Source organism: Mobula hypostoma, chromosome 5, assembly GCF_963921235.1.
Source record: "Mobula hypostoma chromosome 5, sMobHyp1.1, whole genome shotgun sequence".
NCBI classification, from domain to species: domain Eukaryota; kingdom Metazoa; phylum Chordata; class Chondrichthyes; order Myliobatiformes; family Myliobatidae; genus Mobula; species Mobula hypostoma.
The window spans coordinates 164,882,398-164,898,908 of NC_086101.1; the positions used below are offsets into that span (position 1 = coordinate 164,882,398).

The 16,511-nt window shown below is 34.9% G+C and overlaps 1 protein-coding gene across 1 annotated transcript in view; it reads left to right on the forward strand.

The window, feature by feature from the left end:
- Window positions 1–16,511, forward strand: part of scamp1 (secretory carrier membrane protein 1) — a 46,564-nt gene extending 30,053 nt beyond the window's left edge. The window contains exons 6-9 of the mRNA XM_063049312.1: window positions 1,164–1,323; window positions 4,270–4,371; window positions 5,034–5,151; window positions 10,629–16,511. Coding sequence (XP_062905382.1) covers window positions 1,164–1,323; window positions 4,270–4,371; window positions 5,034–5,151; window positions 10,629–10,781 — 533 coding nt within the window. The 3' untranslated portion in view covers window positions 10,782–16,511. The remainder of the gene's footprint in view (window positions 1–1,163; window positions 1,324–4,269; window positions 4,372–5,033; window positions 5,152–10,628) is intronic.

Below are 16,511 nucleotides of genomic sequence, written 5' to 3' on the forward strand. Positions count from 1 at the left end.
CTGAATCTTTTCACAATATTATGTACTGTAGATGTTGAAAGACCTAAATTCTCTGCAAGCTTGCATTGAGAAATGTTCCTTTTGAACTGACTAACAATTCTCTCATGAATTTTGGCACAAAGGAGTGAGCCACGACCCATCCTTGCTTGCAAAGACTGAGCCTTTGGTGGATGCTACTTTTATACCCAGTCATGATACCTCACCTGCTACCAATTAGCCTGCTTAATGTGGAGTCTTCCAAATCGATGTTACTTGAATTTTCTGTGCACTTTTCAATCTTATTTTAACTGTGTCCCAACTTTTGTTGAGTCTGTTGCAGCCATCAAATTCTAAATTTGTGTATGTTTACAAAATACAATTAAGTTGGTCAGTGAAACTAGTGAAAATCTTTTCTTTGTACTTTTGTCAGTTAAATAAAGGCTCACGTGAATTAACATATCACAGATTTTTGTTTATTGCATTTTGGAAAATATCCCAACTTTTCTGGAAATGGGGTTTGTAGAATCTCCCACAAGATGAAGCATCCAACCTGTTATACACCTGAGGAAACTTGTATAATCTCTCCAACCTTTCTTCAGAGGACAAACCGTTACACATACTAGCCTAGTAAATCACCTTTGAACTGCCTCCAGTGCAATAGCGTTCACCCTTAAATAAGGAGATCAGTGTTCCACGGATGTTGTCTGTCTAGGACAGTACGTCAAAAAAAGAGCCTGACCTCCCTTCTATATTCAGTTCCCCTAATGATAAACAAGAACATTTTTGTTAGCCTTACTGGTTACTTGTTGTATCTGCATATCAGCCTTTTGTAAACCAAGTGCCAGGGCTCACTGATCCCTCTGTTTCTGTACTCTGTAATCTTATATCATTTAGATAATATGCTTGTTCATCCTTTTTCTTGCGAAAATTTACAATATTTAGTTTTCCTACAACTCCATTTTTCCAATGCATATTGAATAATTTTCATAACTTCATACTGAATATAGTGGTATTTTGTATAAGTAGGATACAGAAATGCATGTAATTTTGATTTGTTTGTAGCATATGGTGAATGTGAAGTTGTTGCGTAGTTAAAATGATTTAATTTCTGCTACAGTAATAGGTTTTTACGTACTTATAAACAGCTCTATTTTAAAACTTATTTTTTCCTTTTCTCCCTACAGTTCATGCAGTAACACTTCTGGTAAATATTTTTGGTTGTCTTGCCTGGTTCTGTGTTGATAGCTATCGAGGCGTGGACTTTGGTCTGTCCATTCTCTGGTTCTTACTTTTTACCCCCTGTTCGTTTGTTTGCTGGTACAGACCACTTTACAAAGCTTTCAGGTTAGTAAATTGACCTTTTCATATGCTGTATTTATAAAATAAAACTGGTAAAGGTATAACTATCATAATTTTAAAGAGCCTGAAGTTGAACTTTATGTTTTGCAAGAGTACACTGCACGCCACAAATTATTTTTTTTGAGAAGAATTTTAACTCTGGAAATTGTAATCTTACTCCTGCAATTTTTCAGACATAATGCTAATGTGTTTATTTCATTAATATATCACTATCCAAGTACTGATTGAAGCATACTGACGTACCAAGACTTGCTATATGATTTAATTGAATCATACATTTACTTGCACCATTCATTTTTTTTTAATATGGATATCCATTGCTCTTTCTATCTCAACATCAAATTTGGTTCCCAGCTTTGACCTCCAAGTAACTGAATCTCAGTTGATACCTGTTTATTCCTATTTTGTTTGATATTTCATTGATTTTGAGTAGGTACTTTTTAAAATATAAGAGCTCTATATCAAAATATCTTTGTGCCACCTTTCTTAATATAAATGGCAGTTCTTGAGTTATTAGTATCATGGTCTCAGTTTTTATTAATTATGGACTGAAAGAATCGAATTGTGCGCGTTGTTGGAGTTATGCAAACGACAGCAGTAAATTATAACTGAATGTAGAGAAATTAGAAAATGAATAAAGCCCGGAAAGATGGAGCTTTATGGCTGAACAATGAGGTATTCTACTTAGGATGCTGGAAAAATAAATCGAATAATTCCTAAATAGCATAAAACTAGGATCTGTATTAGTACAAATAAATTTTGGTATCTATGTGCACAGATTGATGAAAACTTTGCACATGTATAAAAGTAATCAAAAAAGTCTTTTGACAAATAATACTTTAGTTTAAGATGATTTGAATCCATAAACGGGATTTTGAGCTTCATTTGTTCAGAGCTATGTTCAGACTTCTGAAGTATTTTTAGCAGTTCTTGCAAAGCTTGGTTTGCCTTGTACAGGATCCTGCACTTTGACCAGATAAAGCTATAAAAAATTAATTGAGGGTAAGGTTACCTTGTATTTCCTTAATTTAAAAGATCATTTAAGATTTAAATTCAATAAAAATTATTGAGATTCAACATGGTAGAGGGGTGTAAAAATATACTTTCCTGTTGAAGGACTTGTTCAAGAGGAAATAGCATTCAGAGCTGTCAACTAAGAATGAAGGCAGGAACTACCTTTTTCTGCTGATGCAGTGGGAAATTAATATTTTTAAGATTATGATTGGATATTTGTTAGTTACTGGTGACAAGGGGAAACAGCGGTAATGCTGGTATGGCTAGCCTTTTTTTTTAAAAATGGTTTGACTCTTACTTAGAATGCTGACGGTTTTGCTCGGCACATCTGTTATCTATGCTGAAGTTGAGAATTTCAGTGCAAAAATAAAAATCAAGACAGCTGATCACCAAGGATTTTTGAACTGTGCTCCAAGGTTGTACTTCTTATGAAGTCTAGAACCTGAGCTTAAATTTCCTAAAATAATCTTGCATCTGCACAGGTACTGTACGTCAGCTCACAGTTCCTGTGCAAAGTTTAACCTGGTGCAAGTACAGCAAAGTCATTCATTTGATGGAAAAGGAATGACCATAAAGGAGAAAGGTGATGAGATGATTCACATTTTATTAGTTAAATTTAGCTAAAATAAGTTTTGCAGTCATTTTTTAATATAAATTTCGACTTTTTACAGCTACTAAACCAGAACTGTGGCTGAAACAACTCTGAAAGCAATTCTGTGAATGTACAGCCTTGTTGTTCATCTCAGAATCTTAGAAGGAATTTGCATCAGCAGTCTACTGTACAGTAGTTATGGGTGGTGAACCGCTTGTTGGACAAGTCTGAGCTGTAGACAAGTTCAAAGAGTTAGAGCCTTTGTCTCTTTTCTGATTTCTCAGTCTCCCTTTTTATATCCTCCTGTTTTGGATTTGGATTCCTTGTCTTGGGAATCAATTATGATCCACTGACTTTCCTGTCAGAATTTTAAATTATATGCTAAACTTTAATCTAATAAATTCTGACCCAGTTTATTACTTTTTATGTGTTCCTATACAGGGGCTCCTTGGGCTCTGGAAGACTGGACTTCTAGATATCTAACACAACACAAATTCTCAAATAAATTTTTTAAGACTCTTTTTCAAGATAGGGCAGTTAAATACTGAAATGCAAGTTATGGAGATGTGGGTAGCAGCTAATTAATTCAAAAGACAAAAAATAATATTTACTTGTAACCTCTCGCAGTAATCAGACACAATTGTCTTTAAGAATGAATTCATAATAGGAAACCACTTAAAGAGATTTGTTTTGGAAAGTGATGGCAACCTCTTCCATGGATACTTGTAAAATGCTTTATCAAACTTTGTAATATCCACTGATACTTTTAAGACTTTCAAAGGTAGCCATTAGAAGTAGGCAATCTAAATCTGTACCATTGTAACTTCACAAGGTAATAAATAGAAGTTTGTGTTAATCAATCATCATTAAAATTGTTTCAAGCTTACAAAAAATCAGCTTAGAGTTTTGAGGAACTATCAGTCCTCTTACGTAACTTGAGGACAGCTATACATGATTTCAACCTTGTGAATCTGAGCATTACACTAATTAGCATTACAGAGACACAACATGTTAACTTAATGCCACAGATTTTTTAATATTAGCTTGCTCTTTAAATTGCCCTTTTATATTTGTTTTCCTCATTAATATTAAAATCATCTCTAAAAGGGGGTTCTGCCGTTTAGTCCATAGAATATCACTTTGAATTATTCATGATTTTATTTTGACATATGAAATAGACTTTTATAATGCTGTGCCCCAGTTCAATTTATCCTACTATTTCCCCTTCACTCTCCTTCAAGAATGTAGAAATATAAGGTTTTGCAGAGATCATGGAGAGGGTAACTATCTTAAATAAAACTGACAAAGGTGCATTATTATTTCAGGAGTGACAGTTCCTTCAGCTTCTTTTTATTCTTCTTCGTATTTATCTGTCAGTTTGCTGTCCATGTTCTACAGTCAGTAGGAATTCCACAGTGGGGGAACTGGTAAGTATTACTTCTAGATTGCAATAGAATTGCCATCTGATAGATGTCAGTAGTCAGTATGACATTATTTTCTTGGCTGGCTGATTTGTTGTTTTAACTAAATTAATTTTTAAGGGATATTAATTGAGTTTGGAGGAAACCTGCATGCATTTATTTGATTATGTGGTGTCAGTGATTGGCCCATCTCATGCTTTTAACCATTTCCTTGTAGCGCCACTTATAGCCAAGGCTAATTTGCCCTTTTTAAACCAGTGTTTGCATGTTTAGTTTTGGAGCAATGATCATTAGACTGTGCTCAAGATTGAAAAACTGGGGTTTTCTAACACTTAGGGCTGCCAAGATTTCATGTGTTCCTAAATGGTATATTTTATACTGACTTTACCTATCATGGGCCAGAGATCAAAACTTGAGACCTTCTTGGTCTGGATTTATCAGTGGCACAGTATATTTCAGCTTCTGGGGTGTCCACAAGTGTTTTGTAGTTTCAGGAAAGAATGTGGAACATGTTATGTATTCTATAATGAGGGGAAATGTTTTGTGCTTTAATTTGTAAATTATTTTTGAAGTATTTAGAAAACCTTGATTTTGTAGATCTCTGCTATGTAGAAGTATTGTTACATAGTTTGCATTTTAAAAGATTACATTAAAGTTATGTTTTTCAGTGGTTGGATTTCAGCACTAACAGCTCTAAATAGAAGTATTCCTGTCGGTGTTCTGATGATGATTATTGCAGCAGCTTTTACTGGTTCATCTGTTGTCTCATTAATTATGTTTAAAAAGGTAAGCAATTGCTGTGTATCAATTGTACAGTTGCACTTCATTTCATCCTGCTATTTAATAAATTAATTATTAAGATTGAAAATATCACAGGAAATATTTATATCATTTTTTTATTACTTTGTGTTTGCAAATTGAAAAAAAAATGAATGTGGACATGTTCTAAAATTCTTGAATTACTATAAAACTGGTCTCAAAATAATCAATGTGAGACTTAAGAATTGCAAAAGATCTCAGTAAGTATTCAGGGAAAACTATCTGTTTTACTTTTCTATTTTAGATTCCTGATTTGAACTAATACATTTTTTGATTAATTTATAATATAAACCTGTTAATTAAATAACTGCCATAAAATTGCATTATGTTTCTATAATAAAAATTTGCCTAATAGGAAATAAAAACAATAGTTAAATTTTTTTTGTCCTAAATGGTTTCCTTTTTACTTGAGTTTTTTTTTCCTTCTTAGGATAAAGACAGAGCAATCTTCTGTTACTCAAACCACGGCATTTGTCCTCCAAATTAAGACTATTACATCTTCCTTTGGTAGTTCATTGAAGCTGAATAATCCTTGTGGATTTTGATAATCCCTAAATCAATTTGGAAGTATTGAAAGCTTAAAGCCTGTATTTCCAGGGCTATTAAATCTTTTAAAATCTAGCAGTATTTGTTTTTTGCTGAAATCACAGCTACTATACATTTTTTATTACTGATTTCATTCTGCCCATCATGGGTTGAGCCAGGTTTTTGCAATCTTAGGCATTTAATCAAAGCTGAACATCGACTCCATATAGTTCCCTGTTATAAATGCACCCCACTTGCAATTCAAGTATTGATTTCTTCCATTCACCTGAACTAAACCTGTGTAATTATTGCACTGGCTTTGTTGCTAGCCTATTGTGCCATATCTTCTGTAACTTCCAACTCCTCAAACTTTGCTGGTTTTACCCAACACTAAGTTCTCCTCATTTGTTATTTTGCCAACCAACTCATAGTCACTTGTTTCTCCAAAATCTCAATGTAAATTTTTCACATTTACGTTTAAGTCACATAAAAACCTGTTGCTGCCCATCTTTTTGACTTTTGAAGATCTTCATGGAGTTGTCTTTCATTTCTACCTAAGACTGATTTTAAAGACACAGCTTTCTGCAGTGGATGTTAACTTGCAAATTTCTGAGATTTTAATTAATAGGAATTATGGGCACCCCTGGCAAGGCCAACATTCATTACCATTAAATGGGGTAATGCTATACCTTCAGGTGATGGCACTCCCACATCACTGTTGGGTAGGGGATTCAAAGAGTTAGATCAGCTATGAAAGGAATGGCCCAATATTTCACATGAAGGGTGTGAGTTATTTAGTGGAAGTCTCTCAGTTTGACCTCTTGCTCTACCTCCCAGCTTTCCTTCTCACTCAGACGTCTCTTTTCTTGGGTGTCATTGAACATTAGGAGTTTTATGTTTAAACATTGTTTCATTGTGAATACTTGCTCACTCATGTTATGTATGTTACTTGTCACAGCACTTTATGTCTGATGTTTATCTAGTTCTTGTTATGTGTAGACATTTAAATATTACATTTCTTGAGGGGTTGCAAATGAAATTGAATATTTTGCATTCATCTGTGAATATTCCCAGTTAACTTGGAATGAAAAGAAGCAGCTATCTTTCTTTGACTTGCATTTTAGCAGGGTTCCTCGATGTATTATTCTTTTGTCTATGTTTATATTAAGGCTGCAATGAGATCTTGATACATTTAGTCAAGCATGGTGGTGAACACTTAAGATTCTAATAGGAAGAAGTGACTCTTAAGATCATTCCCATCCTCAACAGTGGTTGAGTCCTTCATGTGAGGATCAAAGATGAGGCTGATGCATTTGCAGTTATTCTGAGTCAGAAATGCTGAATGGAAGTGTAATTTCTGCTTCCTTCATGAACTCTCACTATAACATTAGCCTATTCTTAGCCAATCCACAAGATGTAAAAAAAATGGCTGATCGTACTGGGTATGACAAAACCACATGGACCAGACCATATCCCAACAATAGTGTTAATGATTTGTGCTGTAAGTAGCCAAGCTGCTATGTATTTCAGGAAAGTACTCAGCAACATAGACTCTTTGATATTTTTGCTTAATTACAATAATTAAATTAGATTTGTAGATTGTGGTTGAATCCAGATCTGCTGATAGCTCCCAGCACCTTCTAAATGCTCACTTTTCAGCTGCTGGTTCTGTTATGAATCTAATAGTATGGTGTTTGTACAATGGAAGGTGCTCTTTTTGTAGATGGGACAGTCTTCACAAAGACAGTGTGATAGTTAATCCTATCAATACTGCCTTGGCTATCTGTTAAGGTTAGATTGGTAAGGATGAGTGAAATAGATCTGTTGCACCATTTGGTTCACTTGCCAGCTGCTACAATTCCGTTTTGTAGCTAAGTTCTTCTGGAACCAGCCAGCTTCACCAATGGTAATGTAACCTTAATATTTCTGCCATTAGACTTTGAAATCTCCCACCAATAATATATGCCTTTATGTCTCAGTGATCAAAGTAAACAACTACAGATCAATCAGCTGAAGATAGAATGGAATTATTGTCACATGTAGTGAAGTATAGAGAAAAGCTTGTGCATACTGTTCGTACAGATCATAGTACATTAAGGAAAAACAATAACAATACAGAATAAAGTGTAACAGCTGCAGAGAAAGTGAAGTGTAGGTTGTGAGGTCAAGAGTTGAACTTATCGTACTAGGGAGCTATTTAATAGCAGTATAAAAGAGCAGTGGAGGCTGTCCTTGAGCCTGGAAGTACAAGCTTTCATGCTTTTGTACCTTCTGCCCAATAGGAGAGAGGAGATGAAGAGAGAATGTCTGGGATGGGAGGGGGTCTTTGATAACGTGGCTGCTTTCCTGATGCGGAGAGGTATAGACAGAGTTCATAGAAGGGTGGCTGGTATCTGTGATGTGCTGAGCAGTGTCCACAACATGCTGCAACAACTTGTGGTCACATGCAGAGCAGTTGCCATACTCAGTTGTTATGCATCCGGATAGAATGCTTTCTGTGGTGTATCAATAAAAAAATGATAAAGATTGACAGGGGACCTGTCATGGGGTGCAGCATGCAAGTATAATTATGAAGAAAGCACAGCAGCGCCTCTGCTTAGGAATGTATGGAGATTCGGCATAGCATCTAAAACTTTGACAAACTTCTATGGGTATGTAGTGGAAAATATAGTGATTGGCTGCATTGCAGCCTGATATGGAAACACCAATGCCTTTGAACAGGAAATCCTACAAAAAGTAATGGATACGGCCCAGTCCATCACGGGTAAAGTCCTCTCACAGAGCACATCTACATGAAGTGCTTTCGCAGCAAAGCAGCATCCATCATCAGGGACCCCCACCAGCAAGGAGATGCTCTCTTTTCATTGTTGCCATCAGGAAGAAGATACAGGAGCCTCAGGACGCACACCATCAGGTTCAATAACAGTTACACCCCTCAACCATCAGGTTCTTGCACCAAAGGGGATAACTTCACTTCGCTTCACTTGCCCTATCATTGAAATGTTTCCACAACCAAAGGACTCACTTTCAACAACTCTTCATCTTAATGTTCTTGATATTCATTGTTTGTTTATTAATAATTATTTCTTTTTGTATTTGCACAGTTTGTTGTCTTTTGCACACAGCTTGAACGGCCAAGTTGTGTGCTCTTTCATTGATTCTGATATGGTTATTATTCTGTTATGGATTGACTGAGTATGCCTGCAAGAAAATTAATCTCAGGGTTGTGTATGGTGATATTCATGTACTTTGATAATAAATTTACCTTGAACTTTGGACATAGCAAGTTTCTTTAGCTTCCTGAAGAAGTAGAGGCACTTGATGAGCTTTCCTGGATGTAAGTGTGTGGTTGGACAGGGTCAGGTTATTTATTAGTGATATTCTGTCCTGGCAACTTGAAGGTCTCGGCACTCTCGACCTCAACATCATTGATGGAGGTAGCATGTGCACCACTCCTCTTCATGAAGTCAATGAACAGCTCTTTTGCTGACATTGAGAGAAAGATTGTTGTCTTAACACCATGCAATTAAGCTCTCTATCCCCTTCCTTTACTCTGACTTGCCATTATTTAAGATATGGGCCTCTACGATGGTACAACCTTCAAAGTTATAGATGGAGTTACAGCAGAATTTGGCCATGTGGTCTTGAGTGTACATGGAGTAGAAGAGGAAATTGATGCAACCCTGTGGAGCACCAGTCTTTAGAATAATTGTGGCAGGGATGTTGCTGCCTATCCTTACTGATTGTGTACAGTTGATCCAGTAGCAGAGGGAGGCATTGACTCCCAGTGTCTGGAGTTTCATGATGATTTTTTACTTGGAATAATTGTATTGATGGCAGAACTGTGGACAATAAACAATAGTCTGATGTATGTGTCTTCATTCTCCAGATGCCCCAGAGATGAGTGCAGGGAGATGGCATCTTCTGTTGACCTGTTTCAGTAGTAGGAAAATTGCAATGGGTTGAGGTTGTCAGGAAGACTGTGGATTTGATGCAGGTCATGACCAGCCTCTTGAAGCACTCCATAATGGTAGATGTCAAAGCAATGGAGCGGGAGTTGTTTAAATGTGTTATCTTATTTTTCTTGAGGACCAGGATAATAGCAGTCTTAAAGCTGGTGGGAAACACAGATTTAATCAAAGGGTCGAATATTTCTGCAGATACACCTGCCAGCTGATCTGCACACAATCTAAGCTGGTATTCTTCTGGCATTAATCAGCAAAAGGCTTTTTTGGACTCATTTGACCAATGAATACTGACACTGAGCCATTGCTGAACTAATGGTGTTTCCAGGACCATATTCATAATCATTCCCTCTTAAAAAGAGATAAATTGCCCATGTTTCTAGTTTTCAGTTACTGTCCAGAGACCACAGCTAGTGCATGTTACAGCTTTTAGATCAACATTTTCAATCTCATGGTTGGATAATCTATGAATATTGAATATCTGTTGAACCTCACCTACAAAGCAGGCATTAATTTAAAAGATAAATCCAAAACCTGTTAATTAGCAAAATGGGAGAAATTTCCTGATAATAAGATATTTTTGTTTTGACTATATTACTCCAGTACTGGGAATGTGTGCATAAATTGCATTTAAATATAGTCTTTTAACTTGGAGAAGAAAGATTACATCCTCATTTCAAAAATAGTGATTGGTTGGAATTGCAGTCTTTTAAGAATGTGTAAATTTGTGATTACAGTTTGCAATTACGAACTAGATCTGTAGGTGGCAGTCTGGTCACTAATATAGGTACTGTGGCCTAAGATCACTTGAAAATAGCCTGTGTGACATTTTTGATGTTGAAATAAATGTTATATTCTGTCAACTTTCCATTTATTATTGTTTTGAATTCCTGATCATACTTGTCTGGCACTATTTTGCATTTGGATTATTAATTTAAAAATTTTCTTCCTTAGGTGCATGGAATGTATCGTACTACAGGAGCTAGCTTTGAAAAAGCTCAGCAAGAGTTTGCAACAGGAGTAATGTCTAACAAAACTGTACAAACTGCTGCAGCAAATGCAGCCTCTTCTGCTGCTCGTGGTGCTTTCAAAGGCAACCAAATTTAAAGGAGGAAGGGAAGCACTCCATCTCTTCAAACACATTTCACCTAATCCATGTACCACTCCAGTCATTACAGCCACACTGATATCTATGAACATGATCTCGTCATAACTTCAGCATGAACCTTTATATGGGGAAAAAGTTTAAAAAAAACAACTTCACATAGCCCTTGAATTAGGTTTCGGATGGGCTAAAAGATGAGAAACTGTACTTGCTTGACAGAAATGTTCTTTTTTAATTGCTTTTTATTTTCCATAGATATTTTGGATCATTCATACTCATCTGTTTCCCTCCTTTGTTAGCTAAGCTGTAAATAGCATGTTTCACTGTCTCCTTAATATTGTATTTCTGAATTACTGGAGAATCTTGCGTCTTCTGTGTTACACTGGATTGCTGTCTAATTTGCACGCAACTTTGTGATTTGAAGAATTGTTTGTACTACCAGTGTACATTTGGATTGGATTTTTTGTGTGAAGCATCATCTGTAGCTACACTAAAAAACACACACTTCCAAGTCGATGCTCAACTACTTTTAACCATGTTTAATTGTTTGCAAATTTTCTCTTTACTCTCCTACATTGTCTATTAACTAAAAATGCCATTCATCATTCTATACGTTGGTTGGTTTACTGTTTCTATTGTAATTGAATACAAAACTGTAACTATGAATCCTAAATTGTTGGAGTATGAGCTTTGTAGAAAAGTGTAATTTGATATTGTCAAATACAAGTGGAGTGAATTTATGGAATGTCTTCTGGAAATTGAACTGCAATAATTAAGTATGTTGTGCCTTCAACTAATACAAATTAACAGTGCAAAACCAATTCCTGCCATAAAAATTTTTGAGAAATTTCAATTCTACTTGTGAAAATGGTTGTACTTGCCCATTTTAATCGGATTTATAAAATCAACCATTGGCATGTTCAATAGTGTTTTGGACTCCTGCTGGGCATTTTGTTTCGTTGGATCATATGTAGGGAAAAGTATTTTATTTCCACTTAAAATAATTGCTTTAATTAGATTTCTGAAGGCAGTGTGAATAGAAGAGAATAAAATGGTTGAATTGACAGCTTTTTAAAATGACAAAGTAAAGCAACGGATTGTACTACTGTTAAATGTTACAGTCTTGTTGATCAATGAGATCATTTCTTGCCTTCATGATGGACGTTATGATTGGCTCTTGATTATGTGTCTTACCCTTTTGCAGGACTAATTTTCAAGTGGTGATAGATATTCTTGTCACTAGTGGACTTTTTTTTTAACCGCTGTGCTGTTTCCTAAAATCAGCAATACCACTGAAGAAATTCCTGCTTCTATGATGGGCCTGAAGAAAAAAGTACTTTTAGTTTTGAAGAATGGATACTGTATTATATGGCTGAGTTTGCTAAAGTAAATGCAGTTTCTGAAAGTGAAATTGTATAGTTATTTTGTGTGTACAGAATTCTTTAAGTTAATTTAAATTTCAATCTGAAGGGCTCATCAGATTTTGAAAAACTAGACTTAGTCAGCTAATCTAATTGTAGAAGTGTTTGTAAATTACAGACACTTCTGTACTGTATTTGCAATCCTATTTATTACAGCAGAATGTTACAGATATTCATGAAATGTGGATCCCTCTTTGTTTTCCAGCTTATTTGACTCTGAAGAGCTATTGAAGTGTGCAGTTTAGGTTTTTTTCTCGTGTGTATGTTAGCTTGACTTTTAGTTAAAATTAATGGTAAATCATTTGTTTTATTTCACTTGTACATCAACATTTTTTAATTTGTTGTATAAATTGAATTTTGAGGGATAATGCATACAATTGATTTTGAAGGCAGTTAAAACAATTTCTTCTAGAATCTCTAAGCATAATATACATTAGAATGTACATTGTCTATATTATGATATAGTGTTGAAATAGGTTGTTTCAATTGTGTGTACAAGTACCATAAAATTACCACTATTTCATTGCCCATGACTGTTAATTAATACTTTTGAACCAGTCAAGAGAAAGCAGTAGGTTTTGTTTATCCCACAGGTGGAGCGTGACATTTGATGCAACCAAGCGCACTCTGAGGCTCTTGGCCACTTTACCATCAATTCATTAGAGGGCACAGTGAGAATTTATTGAGAAGTCATGCTTACCCATGAATGAGTTGAAATGAATATAGGATGTTAATCGCAAATTTTAATAACCCCCCCCCAGCTTAGAAAAAAATACAATTGTAATAAGCATTTCTTCACGAAATCTTTAACCAAACAGCAATTTAAAATATTTCTAAAAATGTGAATGAAATACTGATTTGTACAATAGTTAAGGCTGACTATGAATGTGTGAATGGAATGCTTTTTAATAGTTATCATTATGACCAAATATCTTTGGATGGAATCAATGCATACAAATGGTAAGTAACAAATTGTTCTGTTACTTATACTTTTAAGTGTTACAAGGGGCACTGAAGGAAATATCATCCTTTGTTTTTAATGTAATTAGTAATGTTGCTATATTTTCTACTTGTTCAGTACTGTGATAGACCTTACCTAATTTGTAAAATTGTGCAAAATGCAATATTTGCTTATAAGCTTTTGGGTATGCAAGACTCAAATTTCAATGATATTTCTTGCATTGAAGTGAACAGAGAGAGTAACTCAAGGCAGCCTAATCATCCCACACCATTGTATATGATTGTGGAATGTTGACTCAGTGTAGATTTGGACTCTAAGGTATTTTGGTGGTGAAAATTTAAGTGTGTGCATCCTCTGGGTAGCTAGTGTCTTAAATTAATTGGCTTTGTTAAAGAAGGTAGTTACTGATATGAAAAATTTGAAAATCTATTTCTCTGTTAATTGCAGCATGTTGATTTGTATACTTTTAGGAATTTTGGTGGCTTATATTTGTAGCCTTGTCTTTGGAAAAATGTGCAAGATCTGAAAGAAGAAACAGATGATGACGGAGCATTCCTATTTTTCTGTTTGAAAGGAGGTGATTTATTTGATTACAGAGTAAACATGAACTATATTTCGCTTAATAAGAAATGGAGAAATGTTCAAGATCTGTATATCCTTTTTACCTGAAAAAAAAAAGTCAATCAGGAGAGGGGCTTAATTGGATTTATAGACTCTTGTGGTAATATATGTGAGCCCTAGCTGTCTATCAGCAGCTCATAGTTGTAGTTGAATCATCTGATGTGACATGGAGCTGTACCAAATAACTTGTAATTGGGAGCACATGGATCAAAAATTGATAATGCTGAGAAACTGCAGCAACTGTTGTTAATCTAGATTTCAGACATGTGTTTCCTTTTGCTTGTTAGGGTAGAAAGAGAATAACTGTGCACTTAGAAACACGCATATTTCTTTCATAGTGTCTGTATGCTCCCTTCAGGCTTTAAAGTTGCACGGACGTGGAACATTCCCAAGAGTTTGTCAAGAAATAAGTTAAGGAGCTGACACTAAAAGGATGACACTGAATAAAGCAGATCTAAATGAACAGGCTAACGTGGCTTGCAGTTAGACATGAAAGAATAGAATTATCTATTGAAAAAATTGTGATCAAAGCAGAAGGCTGAAAGGCAAATAGAAGTTGAGAAGTATGAAAGGACAGCTTTTGAAGGCACTGCATAGATTTGGAGGACAACTTTAACAGGATGTAAATTGTATGGATTCAAAATAAAAATTGCACCATCCGATGTGCTGTGAAACCATGCACAAGGACAAAGAGTCAATCCTTAATCTTAGTTTGCTGAAGTCAACAGGGTAACAAAATTGAAAATTTAAGAAACAGCTGATGCTGAAAATCTGAAGCAAAACTGGCAAATGTTGGAAACACTTAGCAACTCAGGCAGCAGCTGTAGAAAGAGGTAGTACTTCACATTGGAAACCTGTTGTCAAACTGAAAATTTAATTCTTTGATGAAAGTGCCTGTTATGTGGAAATGAGGAAAGACCTGATGATATTTAAGTTTGCTTTGTGCCTTTGGATGCATTCTAAACTTATGTGGAAAATAATTATTTGGGCAAATCAGCCGAAAAACTTCTGATTCCCAGAAATTTGTATGGGTCCAGAGAAGAAACTTTTTTAAAAAAGCCTTGTGTAGCAAAAATACCTAAGGAGAAAAATAAAAGCTGGATGACAGCCCTTCCACTTGAAGTGCTACAATGACAAATTTATCCCTCAGTTTTATTTGATAAAAATAGAATTACAGGCTAGGACATTTGTTGACATTGTTATGTGTGTCTTACTTTGGGCATTGAGGAATAGTGTGTAACAAAATATCAAAGAACAATTGCATTTGTATCACTGAACTATTTAAAATTTTCTTCAAAGTTTCTAAATTATCATGTTATAATGGGATCTATTTTGATTTATCTGAAAAGTAATGGGAACTCATTAAGCCCTCTGAAAACTTGTACAGTAAAAATGAAGAAAGACTTTGAACAGACTTGATTTTTGGAATTAAGTGTTTAAAAATGTTGGGCATTTGCCAGGAGGATCATTTGTCACACCCCACTTTCATTGGAACAAACTGATACATAATGTTTTTTCTTGTTCCATCTAGTTGACAGTATGAATGAGCAAATTTATTTTGCCTGGAAATTTTTTAACCTCACTTCAAGCAGATTGGCCTTTCTACAAATGGAAGTGGTACAGAATGTCACATTTACTTATTCAATTAGGCATGGTATCTCGAGTGCAATGAATCTACAGTTCTCTGGCTTGTGAAAAAGCTGCGAAATTAATTTTTGCAACAAAACAAAAATATTGTTATGTGGGATTTTGTTTTTTTTTCTTGTTACTGTGCTTCAGTTGGCTAATTTTTTCCCCTGGATCCTGCATTGCCATTTTGTTTTTCTATTTTATACTTTGAAAAGTTCCATACGGTGTGTGAAGAAAAAGAATTTCAGGATGCATATTGTATACATTTCTCTGACATTATATGTACCTATTGAACAACAACTAGACAACCAGATTGGAGAGGGCCACGTTCAGTTTTAAAATCTGATATGAATGCTGGCCATTTTTATTTTGATTGAAAATCTCTGGCTTAGTTGAATGCTGGGATTTGACGGTTAAAGGCTGATTGGAAATTTACAAACTGATACATATGCGGCCAAAGTTTTGCAATTCTGATGAAATATTCTTTTCCAGGATGTAGGACTTTTAGAAAAAAACTGGATGTAGGTTTTCTATAAGGGTAAAAACAAATGGACCAAGCGGATGTTTTCATTCAAGCCAATCTTGTGAAATTTTTCCAAATTGCCATTACCATGGCACTAATAACATTTTTTAAAGTCTGTCGACTCAAGTGCAATGAAATAAAGCAATATTTGACCAAGAAATTTTGCAAAATCATGTATTTCTGGTCTAATTTGGCAGAATGTATAAATTTTTGCACAATTGCTAACTTTTTCAAAATGCATTGTTTTACCTTCTTTATATTAACTGATCATATTATGATTTGTAAAGTTAAGCATCAATAGCATTTTTTCCAAAATAATGTAATGTTCATACTTCTATAGTAGCCTGTTAAGCCTAATTTTCTTTAATGGACTTGAAATGCTGACATGAATATTTTAAGTATTAAGTCCACAATCATTTTGCATTGATTTGGATTTATTAAAATCACAGGTATTTATTTGTATATTTTGTAAATTGCATTCTGCCATTGTTTGGAGTTGCAGTACACTGTATAAATGCGCTTTCCACCCTATAATAAAAACAAACCTCTGAAGAATGGTTCTAAGTTTTTTTTGGTG